Source organism: Aulonocara sp. 'chitande type north' Nkhata Bay, linkage group LG5 (assembly GCF_057382095.1).
Source record: "Aulonocara sp. 'chitande type north' Nkhata Bay isolate Kocher_YH1m ecotype deep benthic linkage group LG5, A_spYH_male_GT1.1, whole genome shotgun sequence".
NCBI classification, from domain to species: domain Eukaryota; kingdom Metazoa; phylum Chordata; class Actinopteri; order Cichliformes; family Cichlidae; genus Aulonocara; species Aulonocara sp. 'chitande type north' Nkhata Bay.
This window is the reverse complement of record NC_141348.1, coordinates 48770579-48793607: the sequence shown is the minus strand read 5'-3', so window position 1 is coordinate 48793607 and position 23029 is coordinate 48770579. Positions and strand designations below refer to the sequence as shown.

The 23029-nt window shown below is 45.6% G+C and overlaps 1 protein-coding gene across 2 annotated transcripts; it reads left to right on the top strand.

Annotated features, from left to right (window-relative positions):
• The first annotated feature begins 806 nt into the window (after positions 1-806).
• Positions 807-21056, top strand: LOC147331617 (DDB1- and CUL4-associated factor 1-like). 2 transcript variants are annotated; one of them, XM_086294001.1, is made up of 30 exons: positions 807-989; positions 2891-3087; positions 3209-3285; positions 3407-3480; positions 4898-5011; positions 5459-5596; positions 5965-6573; positions 6655-6756; positions 8873-9031; positions 9119-9298; positions 9398-9507; positions 9723-9822; positions 10387-10556; positions 10729-10853; positions 11285-11361; positions 11715-11879; positions 12031-12186; positions 13042-13701; positions 13792-14069; positions 14179-14377; positions 14697-14779; positions 14901-14985; positions 15168-15401; positions 15903-15996; positions 16095-16199; positions 17463-17536; positions 17642-17731; positions 18147-18311; positions 20325-20445; positions 20798-21056. In XM_086294001.1, exons 2-30 carry the CDS (start codon positions 2897-2899, stop codon positions 20866-20868), a joined length of 4806 nt encoding a protein of 1601 aa, XP_086150127.1. In that variant the 5' UTR covers positions 807-989; positions 2891-2896; the 3' UTR covers positions 20869-21056. The 2 variants fall into 2 exon arrangements, with proteins under 2 accessions (XP_086150127.1, XP_086150128.1); XM_086294002.1 differs by having other exon boundaries at positions 20325-20461.
• Positions 21057-23029: the final 1973 nt, after the last annotated feature.

Below are 23029 nucleotides of genomic sequence, written 5' to 3'. Positions count from 1 at the left end.
GCTTTGAAGTGAGAAAGCCTGGAGACACAGACTCTTCCTAAACTGAGACCAGATTCCAAGAGACTGCTGGACAACTCCATTGTTACTGGGTAGAGGCAATGCCAAAGGGAGTGATGAACCTAGTCACAGGTAGGGAACTTTCCCACTTGAATATGACTCCATGGCAACCCAACCTGGTGGTGACGGTTTGAGATTGTAGTGTCTCCAATACAACAAACACCTGATATTGGCGGCCCAATAATAGTACTGGAAATTAGGGAGGCCTAAACCTCCAACCAGCTTGGGCCTTTGAAGATGTATATGAAATTTTCAAATAAAATTTGTTAGCCCCATTTGCAGAGTAATCAAAAAAAGCCAAACAATAATTTCCATAACAGTCAAATAGATAAAAGAAACAACTAAACTCTTGCCAGAAATGATTAGTACATAAGCAGGACCAGAAACATCCTCTCTTTCTGACATGAACAGTTAACATCAATGTGTTTTTTAAACATCGTACAAGAAAAGTTATGGTGGGGTAAAAACGACGAATGACTTTCAAATATATTTCCTTTACTTTGTTGGTAATGTCCAACTTTTCTTCCACTCCAGGTCTCGGTATAAATTATTCCAGTAAGCAACGTCACGGTTGTCTTTCGTGTTTTTGGCGGGGACACCGATCTGTTCAACAGAGGAAACCGCAGGATCCAGCGGCAGAGGGGTCAGAACACCCGCAGGGATGGCGTGAAACATTGTGGCATAGTCCTTTTGGTGGAACAGGAATTTTGAACTACAAGTCCCAGGGAGAGCGTCGCCTGTGTTTCGTCATCTAACGTCGACTCGTTCTGTTGACGTCGCGTGCGGCCGCCGGGAGAAGTTTGAAAATAAACGTGAAAGTTTTTTTCTCGTGAAACGTTGAGTGTCGGCGCGGTTCGAGCTGCTGCTGTGAGGCTGAGCTGTGAGAGTTTGTACCGAGGAGGGAGCGGAGCGCAGAGGAAGCTGCTCCTCAGGTGAGTGACGTGCGAAACTCAGAGAAGCTAGCTGTGTCCGACATGCGGCTGCCGCACAGCGCCGCTTCCAGTGCGCTCAGAGGGGCTTGGCGCCTTATCTCACCGCGGTGGGACCCGGAGGGAGGGACAGGGTGACGGGGGGAGGGCAGTCGGACAAAAATAAAATAAACAAAAAGATGCGAGTCGAGTTAGAGCGAGTTAGCCGAGTTTGCTAACTGCTAGCCGGGCTGAGCTTACCCTCTAACCCCTGAGCCCGGTATCCGTGCAGAGGCCACCTGTTGGTGCACAGGTGTTTCCAGCTGTCACAGCTGTGTTTGTGTGTGAAGAAGCCTCCCGTCATGCCTCAGCGCAGAGCGTCTCTGAGACGGCGGCCGGTGAGTTACAAAGCCTGCCGTTGTTGGTCGGACAGCAGCAGGTTGGACTGTGCTTACAGCGCTCAAAGTGCGGTTTGACCAACAACACGCATCGTAGCAAATATAACATCTCCGCTCACCTCTGGATTTTTCCGCAGAAAGAGGCTTTTTAAATGACCCGAGTGCCTCCTACGATATCAGTTTACATACACGTTTTGCTTGAAAAATAACATTTAAAAAACATTTGAAATGAAATTAAAAGCAGCAACTTCCTAACGGCTCTTTCAACACCTGTCTTTGAAGGTGTTGTACCTCAGTATTTGAACAAGCGCCGAGTGGATGTGATGACAGAAGAAGTTAGGAAGTTTGAAAAAGTCCTAAAAAAGTTAATTTTTACTTGTCTTTGTTATAATTTATATCAGACCTCTTCATAATTAAAAAGAAATGTCATAAAGATGCATGCTGGCTCATGGTCAGCACAATTAGGACTTAAAAAACAACTCAGGATTTTGCATACTCGTTAATCAGAAAAGGCATTAGCAGGTTTTTAAGTAAGTAAGGCTTATTTATATGCTGCTTCTCAAGTACAAAACTCACAAGTGCTTCACAATGCAGAACACATACAGCAGTTAATATGGTACAAAAACTAAATAAAGGCAAGCCTGCACAGGTGGGTATCAGCAGTGTCCACAGAGCTTATGTCCAATGGAAGCAAGTTCCACAACCACAAAACTGCGCTCTCCTTTTGTCTTTAGCTGGACCTTGGTGCAGCCTCCGAGCGTTAATCGTCTGACTTCAGACATTTAAACCACATGGATGGTTTTAGTAACTCACTGATATATGGAGGCTTCTGACCACGGAGGACACATCACCAGGATTTTAAACCGAACATTAAACTTTATGGGGAGCTGGTGTAAGGAAGACAGAATTAGTGACTTTTATTTCATGTGAACCAAACCAGGCCATAAACAGATATTATTCTAGTCTTTTCAATTAAATTAAATAGAATTTTGTATTTTTATCCACTCACACTTTCATCCATCCAGTAAAATCAGCAGGATTTTAATCAGTTTCTGTTGTTTGGGTTTAATTTAGTTTAAAGTCACATGCTTGTGGTTTTAATTAAATGTGATCCAGTTTTGCTCACTTGTTGAAGTCACGCTCCACAGTTCCACTTTGAATCAATGCTATTAAGGCGTCTCATAGCATCGACAAACTGCTGGAGACACTCCTCAGAGATGTTGGTCCATGTTGACACGACGGCGTCACACGGCTGCTGCAGAGTTTTGTGACATGGTGCATTATCCTGCTGGAATCAGCCATCAGGAGATGGCACACTGTGGTCATAAGGGGATGCACATGATCAGCAACATTACTCAGATGGTGTTAAGAGAAGAAATGACCTCCATACCATTACAGCACCAGCCTGAAGTGTCCATGATGAATAAAACTGCACAAAAGTATTTTTCTCTTTAACTTTAGCTCCACATCTAATACAGCACTGAATGATCTGCCTCTTCCTCGCCTCCTCCTCTTCCTCTCTTCCAGGCAGCAATGTCTTCTGCAGACGAAGAGCCATCGGCCGCCATCGTGGCCGCCTTGACGTCTGCGTTATCGAGTGCCGTGTCAGCTGCCATGGCGGTTGCCATGGCTGTTGATTCAAAGGCGGATCTCTCCGCGTTGCTCGACGAATGGGAAGAAGCACAGAGAGGCCCCACAGAGCAGCTGGTGTCCGTCTTAAACAGGTTTTTTTTTTTTAAGCTTTTAGCGACGCAGATGACGTGTGACGTCAGAGCCTCTCAGTCTGCCTGAGTCTGTGGGTCCATCTTGAGTAGAAACCCTGTCTCATCAGTGTGTTTTCTGCAGAATATCGGAGCTGATTGAGAAAGAGATGGGAGAGTATCACAAAGCAGACCCGGATCCGTTTGATGACCGTCATCCAGGTGAGTCCTGGACCCTCTGGCCTCTATGTTGCATGTTTTCCACACTCGGTTCCGTAAAATGATTTCAACAACCAATCATTCAAATTGTTCAGACTTTTGTGACTCGTGTGTAACGTTGCAGGACGGGCGGACCCTGACTGCATGCTGGGACAACTCCTGAAGATGCTCTTTATGAATGATGACTTCACTAATGCAGTAAGGGCTGCTGCTTGTTTTTGTCCTCTTGTAAACCAAATGATGGAGTGTGGTTCCAAGGGTGGGCCGTCAGCTATGGCAGCCTTATCAGGCTTCATGCTTTGAGTACAGAAGCTCCACCCAGCAGCCATTAAAGCCTTTAGCTGGTGCCAGGACCGTATGGTATTGAATCTTTATTTTGAACATGTTGAAATAGTATAACAACAACAACAACAGAGGGAAAATGAGACAAACAAACAAAGCAAAAGCACTTTGTCTTCCTGTTTATGCCCTGCTCATCAGAAATTCTTCATTACAGTTTGTTACATGTATTATTTATTTATTATTATTTTTTATAACTCTAGTAACACATCAAAACATATACACATTTACATATATATTGTCATGCGCTGGCTGTGTGGAGGTAGATGAGGACCCAAACGCAAGCTCACGGAGGCAGGAATGAACTCAAAACAGCTTTATTGCTGGAGAGAAAAACCATACAAACTAAACTGGAAACTATAACATATTATACGGAGAACCACACGGCCATGGATGAGGGAGAACGCGACACAGAACTGAGGGAGACGCGGACATAAATACACAGAGGGTTAACGAGGGAAGTGGGAGCACACGGGGGAACACAGGTGACACAGATAATCGTAACGAGACAGGGCAGGAGTGAACGCAACACTGACGGGAGACTGTCAAAGTAAAACAGGAAGTACACAGAGGTTCAGACAGGAGGAGAGAGAGCACGGGTAGAGCAGGGACATGACGGGCTGGGGAAAACATGGAATGAAACAGAAGGAGGGGAGACGAGGGCTCACAGATACACAGAGGGGCACACAGGGGGGAAATCAAGGAACAACTTAACAGAACAACCTGGAAACCAGGGCATAAATAAAGAACAAAACACACGAAAACTAAGAATACTGGGCCAACATGGCCCAGGATCATGACACACACACACATATACACATCATTATTGTGAAAGTAGTGGTGAGAACGCCTGATCAGAGCCCCGCCTCCTCCCTGTACTTTGCAAAAACTGTATTTTTGAACCGCTGTTTAAACTGAGGCATGCTGGGACATTGCTTCAGTTCTTCACTTTGTTCCACAGCTTCACGCCACACACACACGTGCAGAAAGTTTTCAGTGTTGTTTGATACGGGGGGGATTTTTAAATTTAGTTCCCTCTTCAAACTGCATCTCCGTTTTGTGTGTTGCTTTATACATAATTTGCGCTGTGAGAAAATGAACCAGATCTGTCATTTTAAACTGGGCATCAAGCAAATCTGCTTTAATAGACAAAGTCTTTGTTTATACAGCCCCATCACGTGTCCACAGTTTAGAAATGAGGCCAGTGAACGTTGTCTCGAGCAGGTAGCTGCACAGTTTGTGCTACACTGTAAGTTTGTTTTTGTGTGTTTCGCAGCTGCTGGACACGTACATAATGACCAGCAGGGAACACAGCCTCAACACAGCAGCCTGCCGCCTGCTTCAGAACATTTGCCCGGGCCTGGAGACGGCCGTCGTCTTCCAAGAGAAGGTAAACACTATTTAGACATAAATCACTGTTAGATTATCGAGCTGGTGTGTGCGTTCAAAAAACAAATTATGGACACGTCTATAAAGTGTCCAAAAAATATTTTACTATGAGGGATCACATGTTTGGGGGTGGTCCATGTGGAGTTAGAGGATTTGGGTTTTGTTAGTTTATACAGTTCTAATAAATGACAGTATATGGATGTGCATATCAAAACTGAAATCCACCTTAATAATGTGCATTTCTTTTCATGATGGTACATTTAAAAAAGTTTTTGCTGTGTAGATTAAAGAGGAAGTGATGGTTGTTCTGTAGGAAATATGGGAATAACTAATTTGAGTAATTATCACAGAGACTTTTATTAAAAGGTTTCCGACTCCTGTGAGCAGAATAAGCACTGGTTTCTGATAGGCTGTTCTTGTGCTTCGCTCACCTGTGCTCTCTGTGCAGGAGGGTCTGGCTGAAAGGTTGTTTGGCTGGGCTCGTGAAGCAGAGCGCCCGCTGTGTGTCTACGCCACGGGTCTGCTGGCCCGAGCCATGAGCAACCAGGAAGTGGCGGCCAACTACAGAGAAGAGAACGCTCAGCTGGTGGGTGGCAGTAATTAAAGACTGTATGTAAAAGATGGACGTGGCTGTCGTGACATGATCCACAGGGTTCTAGATTCCACATTTGGATCCCTTTTAGCATTTTGTAGTTTGGAAGTGACCATGTTTGGATGAGAGGATGGCGTGCTACGTTATCAGCTAATGTTGGTTAGTTTTGTTAATGTGTTGTGTGCATAGACCAGCAGCAAACATGTTATTAGTGCATCGAGTGTGCAGCGTCCTACGGTTAAAAGTCTGTTTCACCACAGACTTCATGCTTTATGGCTGTAATCTTTTATATACAGTCTTTGCGCTTGATTTTTAGAGTTTTTGCGTCAGCGTCATAAAATCTGAGTTTCCTCATCCTCCAGGTGGCCGTTATGATCAAGCGGTTGCACGAGCTGCAGTCTCAAGAGGCCACGAGTCACTTTAGTGCCACCCACACCTCAGAGAATCTACCTCAGGACTCTCAGGCTGAAACTGCACAAACCTCAGGCGTCACAACGGCCCAGCAAGACCCGATGGAGATGGAGGCGAGAAATGAAAGAGCCGGGGAGAGCAGCAGGACCACGTCCAACACCAAACCCACGTCTCTTCTCGGCTCAGCTCAGAAGAACGGCGGCCGCAGCAGCAGCTCTGCCCGACTGCTGCCAGGCTTCGTTTACCAAGTCGCTCCGGACTCTGCGTCCAGGGAGACGGAAGACATGCAGGGAGGAAGAGGTGGAGGAGGAGGGAAGAAATGGGCTATAAAGGAGAACGAGAGGAAGGCAAAGCAGAAACTGAACATTACCAACTCTTCGGACAGGAGTGGAGAGGACGCAGAGAGGACCGAGGCCAGCGAACAGCCGGCCAGCACCTCCTCATGGTCTGAGATGAGCTCCGTGATGATCGGCACCGACTTCCGCCTTTCACCGCTGAGCCCGGCCATGGAGCAGCGGCTCATCCTGCAGTATCTGACCCCGCTCGGAGATTACCAGGAGGTAGGCGTGCAAATCTGAAACTGTTTGGTGAATGCAAATAATTTTAATAAATTCACAACTGATGACCCTCCTTGTGTGCAGCTGCTGGCTGTCTTCATGCAGCTGGACACGCGGTCGCTGCTGATGAACTACATCGACCTCAGACAGACCAACAACGTCCAGCTCACCTTTGACGCCCTGCTGGTAAGGATGACGGCGTCCCTTTGAAAAAATTGATGTGGAGGGAATTTTATGAAATGCTGTGGATGATTTAGTGCTTTGATGCACTCTGAGTGAAGCGTTCGTACATGCGTGTATATCAGTGGTGCAACGGATCACGGTTGATCCGTAATCCGAACCGATCACACTCCACGGTTCGGTACACACGTGATCCGAAGATTTGAAAAAGAAGGAAAAAAAGTATGCGTATGGTGCGCGTGGTCAGTCTGTCAAGAGATAGCTATGGTCGGTGCTAGCGGTCCAAGTGCAGGAGCAGAGGAGTTTGCGGTATTTAAGCAGCCCTTTGCCTCCCAGTCCGACCGGGCTAAAGCTGTTACAGAAGCTACTGCGGTGTTTAGCTGCAGACGGGAGGCCGTATTCTGTTGTGCAAAACAAGGGTTTAAACTGTGATGAACGTGCTTGAGCCACACTATGATATCTCGTTGCACGTCCACTTCAGTGACAAGATCGTTCCAGGCATGTATGAGTTATGGCTGAACTGTCCCAGGCATCTTCTGTTGCCCAACTACAAACGGTTGGAGCTCCAGGTCAACGGAAAGCTACGTGACCGTGACAGCTCGTTGTATCACAGCGGAGTGGTAGATACAAGCCCTGTACTGCACCTCAATTTGTTTTTATATAATTGCGTGGAATGAGTCTTGAGTTGAATGTTTTTAATAGGCAAAAAAATACTTAAAAAGTTCATAAGTAAATGTTAAAATCTTTTCTTTTTTTCTTTTTTTCTGATCCAAAAATTGATCCGATCCGTGACTTAAAACCGTGAGATCTTTGATCCGTTGCACCACTATTATATATTCTACTCATATATCATGCTCAGAGAGAGCAAGTCCTTCCAGTGTGTCAGCATCTGTTTGGTCACTTGCTGTCAGATGATTGTAATTCAGTTAGTTTGTTCCACGTTCAGCATTGATACGTTTGTTACTACGTGTTTGAACAGCTGCCTTAAAGCAACATGTATGTTTGTGTGTTCTGATTGTGTTACAAGTTATTGTGACAGAACGTGGTGTATGTTTATTTTACTAATGTAACTTACTGAGGGGTTTTTAGTGATCTTACAAAAGCAGTAAATCTTTATATCGAGATGCTTTAATGAGCCTCAGCAGCTCAGATCACGTTTCGCCTTGTTTGTCAGTGCAGCCCCTCCCCGCTGAGTCCGAGCGTCTGTGTGTGAAAGATAATCCAGACCTCTGTGGGTGGCTCTCAGCCCCATCACCACAGTTTGTTTCATTTTTAATGTGATGAAACTGAGTAGAGATATTTTTTCTTTTTTTTTTAACAGTGTCGTGCATGGTCACATGGTCACATGTAGGGAGACGTGTTCCATCTCTCAGTTGTTTGTAGATCGTGGACACTGTTCAGTGCTTCCCGTGTAGATGTTTTGGAGGAACTAACAGGCTCTTCTGATAATGGACGGGTGTCAGATTAACTGAAAAGTTGATGAATTGATTCTCCTGTTTCAGCTCAATCGATCCGTCGTGTGAGTAGAGAAGCAGTAAAAGTGGGATTCATACGTCCGTGAGCTGATAAGTAATCATAGGTAATTGCTGCCTCTGGCGTTCAGTAATTCTTCACCAGAGAAAAAGGAAATTACAATTACATTAAAAGTAAATGTCTTATATTTAAATTTTAGCTGATGCAGAATCTCACGTAGGTGAAGCTGCGAGCCGTGAACGTTGCAGGGCTGATGTTGGAAGACTGCTGCATGTTTATTTACTCTTGTTTCAGTCGTAGTCGTGTGTGGTGGTGATGATTAATATTATTAATATTTTTGTCCATTTCTATGCCAGTTTAGGGATTGTTGATTAAAGCAAAGAAAACTGAAAAGGAGAACTTATTTTTATTTTTAGATACATTTTTATATGATTTCGTTTTGTTTTGAATGAGTAAATCTTATTTTTAAGATGAAATGAAATCATTTTCCCCTTGTCAATAAAAGTTTATCAGTAAACCCACTCACTGTGGTTCTTTTCACATCTACGTGAAACCTTTAAATCCTCCTCGTTATATTTGCAGCACCGTGTCATCTGATAAACTGATGTTCGCTGTTTGCAGCCTCACTGTGTCGTTGCTCTCTCGTCAGTATCTCGCCTCGCTGCTCCTCCATAAGAAGTTTGCTGCAGAGTTTATCGCTCACGGAGGAGTGCAGAAACTCCTGGAGATCCCGAGGCCTTCAATGGCAGCGACCGGAGTTTCTCTCTGCCTCTACTACCTGGCGTATAACCAAGACGCCATGGAGAGGGTAAAGCTACAACACTCTTCTTATTGTGTGCAGGATTATTACAGCAACTGTAGCTCAGTCATGGTGAACACTGTCCCGCGTTTGCAGGTGTGCACGCTGCCCGACGGCGTGCTGTCCGACACGGTGTCCTACGCGCTGTGGCTGCTGGAGTCGTCGCACGCGTCGGGCGTCTGCCACGCCACCATGTTTTTCTCCATCTCCTTTTCATTCCGAGCGGTGCTGCAGCTGTTCGACCAGCAGGACGGCCTCCGGAGGCTCGTCAACCTGGTCAGCCGTGAATCTTTACTCTTAAACTATTTAAACTAATTTCAGAAGTAACTATTTCTTTCGATCGGACACTTTTAGCATCGTCTCCTCTGCCTGTAGATCAGCACTCTGGAGATCCTGAACGTGGGGAGCGAGCTGTCCCGGCTGAGTGATGACCAGGTGTTCTCCAGCAGGCAGACAGCCAAACACACCTGCATGGCCCTGCGCAGGTGAAGCGATGGGTGGAGACACAAACACAAAAATTCTTATCTGACACAGCAGCCATGTTTTATTTAGATATTTGTACATATATAATGTATTTCTTTATTGTGTTGTCGGGTAGAAGTAAAGAAATACTCTTCACAGTCTGAACATGCAGGCAGTTCCTCTCTGCTTGTGTGAAAGTTTGGAAACACACTCATTGATTATCGATTACTTTGTGAAGGTACTTTGAGGCTCACCTCGCCGTGAAGACCGAGCAGGTGAAGCAGTCCCTGCACGCGTCGGACGGCGGTATCGTCATTCCCCAGCAGCCGTTTTACAAGGTACTCGATGGAGTTTGTGAGTCGTTGCTGTGCTTTTTTATTTAAACCACAACAACAGATTTCCCTTCTTGTCAGTGAAGATGAAATGCTGACGAGCCTCCTGCTTTTGTTGGTGAATCTCTGTGTCGTTTGCTCAGATTTCATTTTGATCTGAAACGTTGTGTTTTATAGTTCTGTGATCATCATGTGACTCGCTGCCTTTCTTAGCCTGGTTGTGTGTTTGTAAGAGAAGGACTGCCTTATAACGCAACTCTTAATCACATTTGTGATCTGGATTTAGATATGTGGATTTTAACATTATAATGTGGCTGTGAGCAGATGAGCTGTTTCATGCTCACCTGTAAGTAGTAGTGATGCTTCAAAATACGTAAAATGATAACCTCAGAGAAGCTGTTTGTTTGCTCTAAATGACAATTTAAATGTACAATGTTTATGATATAAATGCAAGGTGTTCAAACACTGAGCACAGACTGAATATAAAAGATGGACGTAGCAGCCGTGACATTTAATACGAGTCTTGGCTTCATATACAACTCATGAAAGTCTGCGGCTTCCTGCTTTCAGGCCTATTCGTACACCAGAGAGCAGATTATTGAGATGATGGAGTTTCTCATCGAGTGCGGGCCTCCTCAGCTGCACTGGGAGCCGGTCGAGGTCTTCTACAAGTTGGCCTGTGTCCCCTTAATGCTGCAGCTCATATCTACAGCCTGCGACTGGAGGACTTACTTTGGCAGGTAACCCTGCTCACACACATACCTGCACGCTGTGAGCACTCGGTGGGAGTTTTTATGACACAGAAAGGAGTCGGTGTAAAAGTAGCTTTGCTTGCTTTCTGTTTCTGTGTTGCTCGTCTTTGTACGCAGCACTGATGTGTAACTGGAGTCTTTTTCATGTTTTTTTCACCAGGAGCGACACTGTGCGGTACGCTCTGGACATCCTCTCCATCCTGACGGTGGTTCCTAAAGTCCAGCTGGTCCTGGCAGAAACCGTAGAAGTTCAGGATGAAGCCAGGTCCCCCGTTTCCACTGTGGGTCAGTAAATCTGATCGTTTTCTCCTCTAGTGCTGCTAAAACTGTTCTGATTGTTTCCAGCTCCATGTAACATTGAATGATTCAGGATTTGAAATAATCCTTATGAATCTTACACACAATCCAACTGTCTTCTGATTGGTTGCCACTCTCAAACAGAAAGCTTGGACAGAGGGTGGGTGGGGCCTCTGTGCTCACAGCTGATCGTTTTAAGGATGTCCTCCTGCTCACGGGCAACATGCAGATCCAAGAGTAGATAAAACTGGGCGCTCGGAGCAGCCTGGCTTACTCGATCTCTCAACCTTAAAATTATTAACATTCATAAACATTCATGTGACAGTAAATGAGGAAAAGCACAAAGGGTCCACTGTAACTGAGAGATGTTGTTAACCTTTGGGTGTTCTGCGCGTGACCGTCTCTCACCTCTGCTTCAGGTATGAGCATCATTCTGGGTGTGGCAGAGGGCGAGGTGTTTGTCAACGATGCTGAGATCCAGAAGTCTGCACTGCAAGTAAGGAGAAGCTCTAAATATCTTAATGAGACATTCTCCCGACTTTGATGACCTCCAGAAAAAGGGTTTGCCCAGAAATGTGCAGAGTCTGTGCAATCAGAATGAGAAGATTGCAGGTTAACAGCACATGAGCGCACATTCATGAAGGATCAGCACGTTATGACTTATTCAGAGCAGGCTGTGAGGTCTCAGACGTCCCTCCTTAGAAACAAACTTTAAAGGCGCATTTGCAGAGATCGGCTCACGAATCTGAATGTTTAAACTATTTTATCAGATAAAACTGTTTTAGATGCAGCATTTGTGCAGCAAATGATGAAAATTTGTCTGTCGTTTCCTCTCTAAAATCGTCGCAGGTGATAATAAACTGCGTGTGCGCCCCTGACCAGAGCCTGAACTCTATGGGGGCTTTTGCGGTTACCCCTCTCAAGCCATTACTCCATCCCCAGCAGCCCCCCACCCCTCACAACAGGGTGTTGGCCCACATGTGGCAGGTGGTGCAGAACAACAATGGGATAAAGGTAAGAGCAGCAGACGAGCAGTGGGAATTTTCCCGGTTTGATCCTTTTGGGGTATCTGGGGTAAAAATCTGCCCCGCTGTGGTGACCCCTGTTGTAAATAAGAGATCGCCTGAAAGCGAAATGCTTTTCGTGTTCCTCGTGTCGTCTCCAGGTGCTGCTGTCCCTGCTGTCAGTGAAGATGCCCATCACGGACGCCGACCTGATCCGCGCTCTCGCCTGCAAAGCTCTGGTCGGACTCTCTCGCAGCTCCGCCATCAGACAGATCATCAGCAAGCTGCCGCTCTTCACCAGGAGCCACATTCAGCAGGTGCGCACAGGTGTATCTGAGTGAAAGACCTTTTAATGCTTTTGTGGCAAAAAACAGACTGAAGTTTAGGGTGTCCGGACAGTGGTGACGAAGCCGCTGTATAAACTTGGATCTTTCCTCGCCTCGCTGTGCCCAGAAATCAGTTTGCATCCATCTGCAAACGGTCATCTTCTGAAAGGCTTCCCTGCCACCTTTTCATACGCACTTAAAGTTGCACACTGTGGCTAACTGCAGCTTATAATATAAAATATTAAAGCTATTGTTAGAAATCTTCATTTCATGGCTCGGACTCACAGTAAGTTATTTTATTGAACAGATGTCAACAACAGCAGAGCTTTACTAACTGTAGCTCACAAGTTAATAAACGATTACTTTACTATTACTAAAGGCTTTTCTGCAGGAAGTGAGGGTGTTAGCAGCGTTCAGTCCTTCCACAGCTGCTCTCTGGCCTGCAACACGCTGCCCTCTTTATAGAAACGTGGGCGGTAATTGGTGTCAGCAGCAGCATTATAACAAAGCAGACAGGCATGCAAAGCATAATGAGGCCCAAGTACAATTTAAATATTGGTGTATTTATGTTTTTTAAACTCTGTGGCCAGAAAATTTGAATCTTTTGAAACTGGAGAGAGAAAAAAATCGATTTGCATGTATGAGTCATTTCTGCTTCATCCGGCAATTTCATGTCGCTTATTCAGGTTTTTCAGGAAACTGATGACGTAGACGCCTCAAAAACTACACGATACATGAAGGTTTAACAGACTAGTGTGGTGCAGTTATAGTAATGCTGCAGTTGGAGGCAGGGTGGAGGATTTCCTCCGGCTCTCGTCGTGTTCATGCTCTGTTTTCTGTCTCCAGCTGATGAAGGAGCCCGTGCTGCAGGACAAACGAAGCGAGCACGTCCGCTTCTGCCGCTTCGCCGCCGAGCTGACCGAGCGGGTGTCTGGCAAACCTCTTCTCATGGGCACGGACGTGTCGTTGGCTCGCCTGCAGAGGGCCAACGTGGTCGCCCAATCGCGCATCACATTTTCCGAGAGGGAGCTCCTCGTCCTGATCAGGAACCACCTCGTGGCCAAAGGACTTCAGGACACGGCAAACACGCTGGTCAAGGAGGCCAATTTACCCGCAGCGACCCTCTGTCCAAACCCCTCCCCTTCCTGCGTCACCCCCCCGCCCTCCGCCTCAGTGGTACCCAGGACTTGCAGGTTAGCGGGTGGGATCGCAGCGCGTATCGCCAGCCATGTTGGAGCCTCTCCCGTGTCCTCGGGTGCTTCTGTTTCTCCTTGCCCCTCTTCTTCTCGACCCCTGGCACCTCCTCACCCTTCGTGCTCCTCTGCATCTACCTCTGCCCACCCCACTCCTCCTCCCCCTCCTCTTCCTCATCCTTCACCTCAGGGACAGGGCCCATATCCACTTGGCCGGATTTTGTTTTCACGGGAGCGTCCGGTGGCCCCGTGCAGCTCAGGGAAAAAGCTCCGTGCACTGAAACAGAAGTCGGATCACGGTGCTTTCATACAGGTCAGGGTTCGATCGGTCACCAGTATCATCGCCGTGCTCGCACACAGACACGGCCTAAGCTCAGCTACTCTTTCTTTCCCTCTCTGTCAGACTCCAGCAATGAAGAAGCAGTTGGAACGCCACCTTCCTTCCCCTCCAACGCTCGACAGCATCATCACCGAGTACCTGAGGGAACAACACGCCCGCTGCCCCAACCCGGTCACCACATGCCCCCCTTTCTCTCTTTTCACGCCCCACCGCTGCCCGGAGCCCAAGCAGAGACGACAAGCCTCTCCCAACTTCACCGCCCGCCTGGGTGCCAGGGTGCTGTACCCCAAATACGGAGGTGTGGACCGAGCGTGTCTGGATAGACACCTGATCTTTAGCAGGTAAAGAACAGACTCACCTGTGCAGCAAAAACGGTTATTTAGCTTATTTTTGGCTGTTTAAAACGGACCTCTGCTTCTCCACCGCTCTGCCTGTTTTCCCTTCGTCGAGGTTTCGTCCAATGTCGGTGTTCCACGAGGGCGACGGAGACGAGAGCGGCTTCACCTGCTGTGCCTTCTCAGCCTGCGAGCGTTTCCTGATGCTGGGAACCTGCTCCGGCCACCTCAAGTTCTACAACGTCCTCTCGGGAGAGGAGGCGGCCAACTACACCTGCCACACGTCCGCCATCACACACCTCGAGCCCTCCAGGGTATCTGCACAAGCATTTAAACACACCTGTTGTTATCCTGCACAACGTTTCCCAAACATTTGCATATTTCATGCGTTTTTTTTATCTGAGGCTACGTCCTCGACCGGGTCAGGGACAAATCTGCACTGAGTATATTTGAGTTTCTGATGTAAGAAGACGTCTGGTGGTGTGGATTTGTTTTCTTCTATAAGCTCAGCTGATCTGCAGGCACTGAGGCGACTGCCTGAGCTGACGTTATGCTCAGCTTTGATATGAATAGCGGCTGCAGCCTCAGCTCTTTTTGTGCCGTTATTAGAAAGTAACCGTTTGTGCTTCTTAGGATGGGAAACTGCTGCTCACCTCTGCTTCCTGGAGCGTCCCTCTGTCGGCTCTGTGGAGCATGGATGGAGTCTTCATCAAAAAGTAAAACCGCCACACCCTCACGCTTCACTTTTAATTTTACACACCTGTGTATGCACTGCATAGACACCCTGAGGTGTGGACTGTGGTCTTCGTGGTGTCGATGTGTCTTTTTCCCCTTCAGAAACTCCTTTGCAGACGATCACTACGTGGAGTTCAGTAAACTCTCTCAGGACCGAGTCATCGGCACCAAAGACCAAGTCGCAAACGTAGGTCGCCCAAAATGTTCTGCTCTGCCTCCTCTCATCATAACAGCAGGAAGCAGAGTTGATGTTGATAAAACTGGAATCCCTTAAATTAAAAATCTTCATTTGCATTTAAACTACTGACAGCAGGAAACCGTAGATTTGGAGTTCATTTGATTCTCATCGTTTGTCTTCGTGTCCTGAAGATCTACGACATCCAGACGGGTCAGAAGACGCTGACCCTGAATGACCCCGGCCTGGCCAACAACTACAAGAGGAACTGTGCCACCTTCAGCCCCACTGACGACCTGGTGCTAAACGACGGCGTGCTGTGGGACGTGCGGGCGTCGCGGGCCATCCACAAGTTCGACAAGTTCAACATGAACATCAGCGGGGTCTTCCACCCCAACGGCCTGGAAGTCATCATCAACACGGAGATCGTATCCTCTGATGCTGCCAGGGGCCGTCTTTTCTGTCCTTTTCTTTCCTTTACTGCAAAAAATATAGTTAAAATGAAATGGGTCATTAAAAAACGTTCTGGGCCCAGTTAATGGCATGTGTATGCAAAGGAGCTGTTCAGTGCTGAGCCCTGCATGTTTCTGGTCTTCATTAATGCTGCTGGTTTAATGAAGCAGGAGAATCTGCTGCCCTCATTATTGAAGTGAACTTGCTGCGTTTCACCTGAGCAGGTGCATTTTTACAAATTCGGCCTCGTCCAATTTACCCTGCTTAAAAAAGACATGGCCTTTAATATTTTTAATGCATATTACCTGATGAACCATAATGTCAGTTTGGGTCTTACAGTCTCCAAAACTATAGTCAAAGTTTAAGATCAGATTATTGATCTCAGCTGTAATAACGACGCAACAAAGCGAGCTGCACGTGTTTCTGCGTCGCCCCCCCGTTGTGTCGTAGTCGTGGGCCTTGACAGCAGGTGTCAGTGGGACCTGAGGACCTTCCACCTGCTGCACACCGTCCCAGCCCTGGACCAGTGCAGGGTGGTCTTCAACAGCAACGCCACCATCATGTACGGAGGTACGAGCTCATGTGTCCGAGTCATTACGAGCACAGCGAGGGGCCGAATCACCGCTCTGACGTACGATGTTTTTCCCTCCTCCTGCTCTCGCACACAGCTATGCTCCAGGCCGACGATGAGGATGACGCGATGGATCAGCAGATGAAGGGTCCCTTCGGCTCGTCCTTTAGAACCTTCGATGCTACGGACTACAAGCCCATCAGTAAGGCTTCACTTCCTCTCACTGTTGGTCAAACACAGTTTATATACTGGGGCTGGGGATCGTCACTGATTTCTAGAATTGATTTGATTCCGATTCACAAGGTCCCGAATCGATTCGATTTGATTTGAATCGGGGAAATTTTGTTATGATTCAGATCATGCATCAGGACATTTCCATATTTTTATATCTATAAAAAGGAAGCTGACACTTGTGAGACTTTATCAAAGGTGTGAGCATCACAGCAGAGGCCTTTGTGTCAAAGTAGCTGAGGATGAAACAGAAAAACATGAAGGTGATTTTCCTGGTCTGGATTTTATAAAAATATTCTGCAGTCGATCAAAAACGAAAGAAAACCATTAATCAGCATCTGAACATTACCTGATGCTGCTGACGTGAAGCAGAGCAAAGTTACAGAGGTTTGATTAGAGACGCAGCGTTTTGCAGTTTTGCATAAATTTAAAAAGTTTAAAATTGTCCAGAAGCCTGTTGAACAGCAGAAATGAAGTTTTCTCTTTGGAAGTAAGTAAAAGGAATAAAACAGCGATCGACTGCGCTGTAAACAATGGTAGACTTGTGATAGTAAGCAAATAATGCAGAAAACAGATTTTTAGACAGGAAACTGTTGTTGAAGTACAGAGAGAGAGAGAGCTGTGCATGAAGTGTGATCAGCAAAAGTCAGAGTGAGTTCATGACGATGTTCATGTGAAGCGTAGTTTGGATCTTCTTTTGCTGCTGGTTCAGTCAATATTGTTTGGAGTGAGATCAAACCTGCAGCTTCAGAATCAGCACAAAGACGTAAACACAAAGCTCGACCCGCCGAAACATCAGGATCAGCGAGCTGTCGGCTTTCAGCCCCGACCGTGAGAAAGGCAACATCTCACTGATTCTGATGCGTCGGCGTGTCCGCGCTTTGTGTTCACGTCTTTGTGCAGAATCCGTGTTCCTGCTCTCATTTACTGTTTTAGCTGTTTGGTGGTTGTTGAAACTTTGTGAGGTTTAACCTGAGATTCTGGCGTTTCGGGCAAAATAAATTTATAATAAAAAATCGAATCAGGATTTTAATAATTCGATATCACGCTATCCAAGCCAGAATCGGTTTTAATCGATAAATCGATTATCAAAACCCGCCCCTAATATATACATATGTGTTTGATTTTATTTTAAAGGTCAGGTTTGTGCTGATCTGCCAGGCTTAGCTGCTCCTCCTGCTTTTACGAGCCGAGGTTCGAAGAGCTCGAGCTTCATGATGTTTTTGTTTTTCAGCCACTGTGGACGTGAAGAGGAACATCTTCGACCTGTGTACAGACACCAAGGACTGCTACCTGGCTGTCATTGAGGTACTTGAGCATCCGTGCTATCAGAGGGTTTATTGTTGTTTCCATTACAGCCCATGTGACCCTGTAAGGCCGCAGACACGCTAACGTGATGCGTTTACTCTGCAGAACCAGGACGCGGTGGGCTTGGACACGGTGTGTCGTCTGTACGAGGTGGGACGACAGAAACTCGCCGAGGAGGGAGACGACGACGATCAGGTGAGCGTTTGCTGAGCAGCTTTGTTTTCTTTTGTCTGCGATGACCCGACCTTCACGTGGAGGCTCATCTCTGATGACAGCTGGGTCTCTAGAGCAGCTGCTTTCAGGGAAAGAGTCCACGGTGTCCCCGTCACTGTGACCACAGTCTTTTATTTTTAATTGAAGTCTTGTGCGACTGCTCAGGGAGCGGACCTGAAGTGGAGATGAGCTTAAGCCGAGCAGTTTTATCCAAAAGCTTCTTCTTCTCTTACTTTTGATGCTTCTTTGTCTGCCGTTTCTTCTTCTTCTGCTTTTTCTGCTCTTTCATTTAATTATTATTATCTGTGAAACTTGTTTTACTGAGAAAACTTCCTTTCGTTGCTGTCGTCGTCGTGATTGAGTTCATTTTTTTAAAATTTATTTTGTGCTCTTCCAGGATGACGATCAGGACGATGACGATTCCTCTGACTCCGATGACGATGATGATGACGACGACGACGACGACAACGACGACTTGGACACAGACCCGCTCATAGAGGAGCTGGCCAATAACAACGAGGCAGAGAATGAGGAACAAGCCGACTCGCCCAGAGACGAAGAGGTACCCGACCCCCTAAATCCATCGTCCAATCAGCTTCTTTTATTTTTCACTTTTCTGTGAAAGGATTGATGAAGACAACACTTTGAAATGATAGTTTACTGAATATATAAATGTCTTGTTTTGTTTAACTTTATTTTCTTATAGTAAATATGATTTATAGAAGAACTTGTTGTTCATATTAGTAAAATTTACTTGTTACTCAGGTTCTTTGTTTATGGATGATTTATTCTGAGCTCACTCGCGTTGTCACCATGACGACTAATATCTAAAATAATAGCAGTTACATTAAAACAATAATGCTTCTTTAGCTTCTTTCACATATTCATGGAAACTCAAATTAACAGAGACATTGAACGCACCTCACGCTAGGGCTGCTCAATTAATCGAATTTTAATCACGATTACGATCTGGGCTTTCAACGATCATTAAAAATGACTGAGCCGATTATTAGCCCCTCCCTCATTTATCCGCGACCCCTTAAAGGCCGGTCCGTGAAAATATTGTCGGGCATAAACCGTCCGTGGCGCAAAAAAGGTTGGAGACCGCTGATTAAGAGGACCCGAGGGAAGCTCGGAAAGCTAAGCAGAAGTTATTTGGAGAGGAGAGTGACTGCCGTTGGTTGAAAAGAGAGTTAAAAAAAAAAAACTTCAGTGGTGTTGCACACTATTTTATATTATTTTTTAAAGTCATTGTTAACCCTTTAAAGCCGGTCAGAGCTGCACGCTCCGTTTTGTGTAACTATTTTTGTAGAACCTGAACCGTGTAAGCTAGCGCAATAATTTTTTTTGCATATGAAACCAGAGGAGCTGTACTTACATCTGATGCCATCAGCTTGTCCTCGGTCACGGTTTCCTTCCACATAAAGCTTTGCAAAAATTGCATAAAAAGCGCTTGCAGGAACAGAAACATAATATTCCAGAAACACGCTTTGCCGATCCGATCAGCTGTTCGTAACACTTCCCACATTGAAAAAGACGTCAGCGCGAACTGTCGCATGTCCGCCATTTCCTGGCCGAAACCGGAAGTGACGTCATTTTCGCGGAAAATGTAGTTTTTTACTTGTAGGCCTTAAAAGCCTATACTGGTGTTTTTATAAGTCATGTTTGACTTTTCTGAATAGTTTCTGTGATGCTTAGAACTCGAATTGCGCTGCTGGAAATAGTTTATTTTGATGCACCTGCTGTTTTCTTTTCAAATTTGCATCATAGGATTGTTTTTTCGTTTTTCCTGCAGTATATAAAAATTGCTGTATCTCCAAAATAAAACTATGATAACACTCAAAATAAATTTCCTGTTGTTGTAAATTATTTTTTGCAACTTTTTTGTATTTAAAGTTTTGAGGGATAAACCTCTTAAATTTCTCCAAGTAGAAATATATGTAAACAAACTAAACAAAAACGAATGTCAATTTTTTTGTAGTTTATTGCACTTTTTTGCAATTAATGTAGTTACTATGGACTTAATGCATACATATCATTAAAATATGGGCTATAACAGTTATTTAGCAAATTGAAATGCTCCCACAAATGGCACTACAACATGTAAAAAAATAATATAAGCTCTGGCGGACTTGGTTCTATAGTAGGTCTTAAAGGGTTAAATAAATATCGTCAAATAATCGAGATCTCAATTTCAGTGAAAATAATCGTGATTATCATTTTTTGCCATAATCGAGCAGCCCTACCTCACGCCTGTTGTAGTCAGATGGGAGAGAGCGTTCTTCGAGGCTGCGCTTCATCTCTCACAGTGGATTTAACGCAACCACAACACTGCGACGTGTGTTCTTTATAAACTTGAGTCCAGCTTGAAGGCGGTGCCACTAAAAACAGTCCGTGCTGGACGTTACTTCCAAACTGAAGTGATGTGACTGCTTCCCTCGCGTTAGAGGAGAAAAATCAGTTTGAGTGTTTAAAAAAAGTTCTTTGTTTTTCAGTTTTAGGTTTCACGTCTTCTCTGGTCCTCACAGTTCAGACTGCACTGGGGAGACTGATCTTTTTTTCCTTTCACGCTCAGATTGCTGATCTTCTGGCTGGCGACAGCGATGATGACAATGACAGCAACGACAACAACGACTCGGAAGACTGGGAGAGCGTCAATGATGGCTCTGAGCCGTTCGACGCTGACGGATCAGAATGTGAGTGATAATCCAGGTTTGTTTGCTTAAGTCTGTTTTACCTTCGAGGTTTTTACAAACTCACATCCGGGCGCCGAGGACGCCGAATCTGCAAAAACTGCCTGCATAAGTACAGTTCAGAATATAATATTGTTAAAAATGAGAGAGAACGGCACTGCACGTTCTGGGTTTAACACGGACAGAATGTTAATGTCTGGAGAGCATCACACCGAAACTGGATGAAAAAACCCGAGCTTTATTCCTTCATTTTTGTTCTTTGTAATGAGGCCGTTGATTTGAAGTGAACCGTGTGTGCGTGTGTGTGCGTGTGTGTGTGTGTGTGTGCGTGTGTGTGTGCGTGTGTGTGTTGCAGTTCTCTCTGGAGCGTCCGATGACGACTTGATCCAGTCCATCCGTGACCTCCATGACCGATGGTTCTCCTGACCTCAGCGTTCTCATTCGTACCTGTTTAAATGCTCGTTTCTCTTTTAAGCAGGCAGGTTGACTGTGAACACGCTCGTATGCAAATCAAATTTCTGCAATATTCTGTTTCTCTAATATATATTTTTACATTTGATGACGTCATTGAGAGATGACGAATAAATATTTCCCAGAGTTTGTGGGGCCTCAGATATGCAGACTTGGTTTTCTTCCTCTTGGTTAAATATTGAGTTTGAAATTTTGGATTCTTTTTGGTATTTTTACCTGCTGTGAAACATCTTTTTCTCCTCATTATTGATCAGCACCAGCTTTGTCTGAACTACAAAACGAGACAGAAACACAAGCTGTAGTTTTTCAAGTCCTTTCAACTCTGAAGCAGTGAGCAGTCTTTACATTTTATTTGAGCTTAATATTCATATAAAAGCAGTTATTGACGTAAAAGAAAAAGAAAGAAAAAATTATTTTATATACACAGTGTTGAGGTTGTTTTCTACAGATTTAAAGACTGGATGTTTTTAACTGGATGGATTTAGGCCAGCCTTCTTCTTATTGGCTGCTCCTGTCAAACAGATGGGTTGAACAGCAGGTGGGCGGGGCTTCTGTTCTCACAGGACTGTGTGCTCGAGCAGTACTGAAAGGCACTTCGTGTGTCAGGGTTCAGTTTGATTGTCCTGGTAAAAACTAACTGCAGAGTTGGAGGACCGAGGAAGCAGCAGAGACAGACAGGAGCAACGACCAGCAGCTTGTACTGGACCAGCAGGAAAAGCCTGGTTTAAAGAGGGTTGTCGAGGATTCCTAGTCCTTTAAGTTTGGATCTCACTGAAGAGCGGAGCAGTGAGAAGCCGGGAGGGGAAAACAGAGGCCTGAAGATTTGGGGTAAGAGCCTCCCGATGGCTCTGGGTCAAAGAGAAGGACAATTGCTGGAAGCTGAGGCGAGAGCGGCCACCACAGCTGACCAGCCAACTTCAGGTGCTGTGGTTGAAGTTGAATCTGTATGATGGTTGGAGGAAAGCACCTCAGAGGATTTAATTCCCACACAAATGATCTCTAAAGGTGGTTGAAGCGTTGGAGGTGAATCCCGGTGAGGTTTAAGTCATTGCTGATGTGGAGGAATGAGCCCAACCTTTGGAGGGAACAGAAGGATTGCTGATGTGTGTCTATTGAAAACATCACTTTCCTGACAGCTTACAGGTGAGGATCATGTAGACCTCACACAGTTCATTAGAGTATAATTTAGATAATAACTTCCTCTACAGTCTTACTTTCATAGATCTTGAGATACTTCAGTAGTTAAAGGGCAGCAGAAACATCTGTAGGCACTTTTTCACTGTTCTCTGCCAACCACAGCAGCAGGTCATAAATCGAGTCACAGCAGCTGTTTCAGGCACAAACCAGAGCACGCTTTCTGCTCGGTGTTCAGGAGTGGACGAGTTAGGAATCCAGACGTGGTCGGGCACATGAAATAAAGCCTGCTGGCTGCAGACGCACAGAGTACACGCCCACCAAGCTCTTTATTTTCAAATCACATGACTAATCTTTTAAATTAATCTTTCTTTGTTTGAACATGCAGCGAGACTTTTAAAAAAAGATTTTCCAAGTTCGAGTGATGCTAAACAATCACCTGTTGATGAGGGAGAGATGCTGTGGTTTCTGCAGAGCCGTGAGTCCAGACGAGCGTTTCTCCTCGGCTGTGTTACTTTCAGGTCTCTGTGGACAGCAGCGTGTTGAAGTGAGTTCTTATTCGTGGGGAAACGTCGCTCGCTGTCAGTCTCCTCTCTCCGTCCTGTTTCCTCCTCTTCTCAGTTTCATCTGTTCCTCCTTTTTTCCCGGCAGCGAGCTGACCCTGCCTGCGCCGACGCCTCCAGCATTCTGATTTGTTCTCTGAATGTTTTAAATCCTTTCATTCCGATCTTGAATGTGACATTGTGCATATATTGCCGGTGGGCTGTGGAACAAATAGTTGAATCATAAAGAGTCGAGCGTGGTCATCAGAGACAGAAAAACATGAAAGAGATGCAGGACTCAGGAAAACTGCTACAGCACTAGACGGTGAGGAATCCCATTCAATTCAATTCAATTCAATTCAATTTTATTTATATAGCGCCAAATCACAACAAAAGTCGCCTCAAGGCGCTTCATAGATACAGAGAAAAACCCAACAATC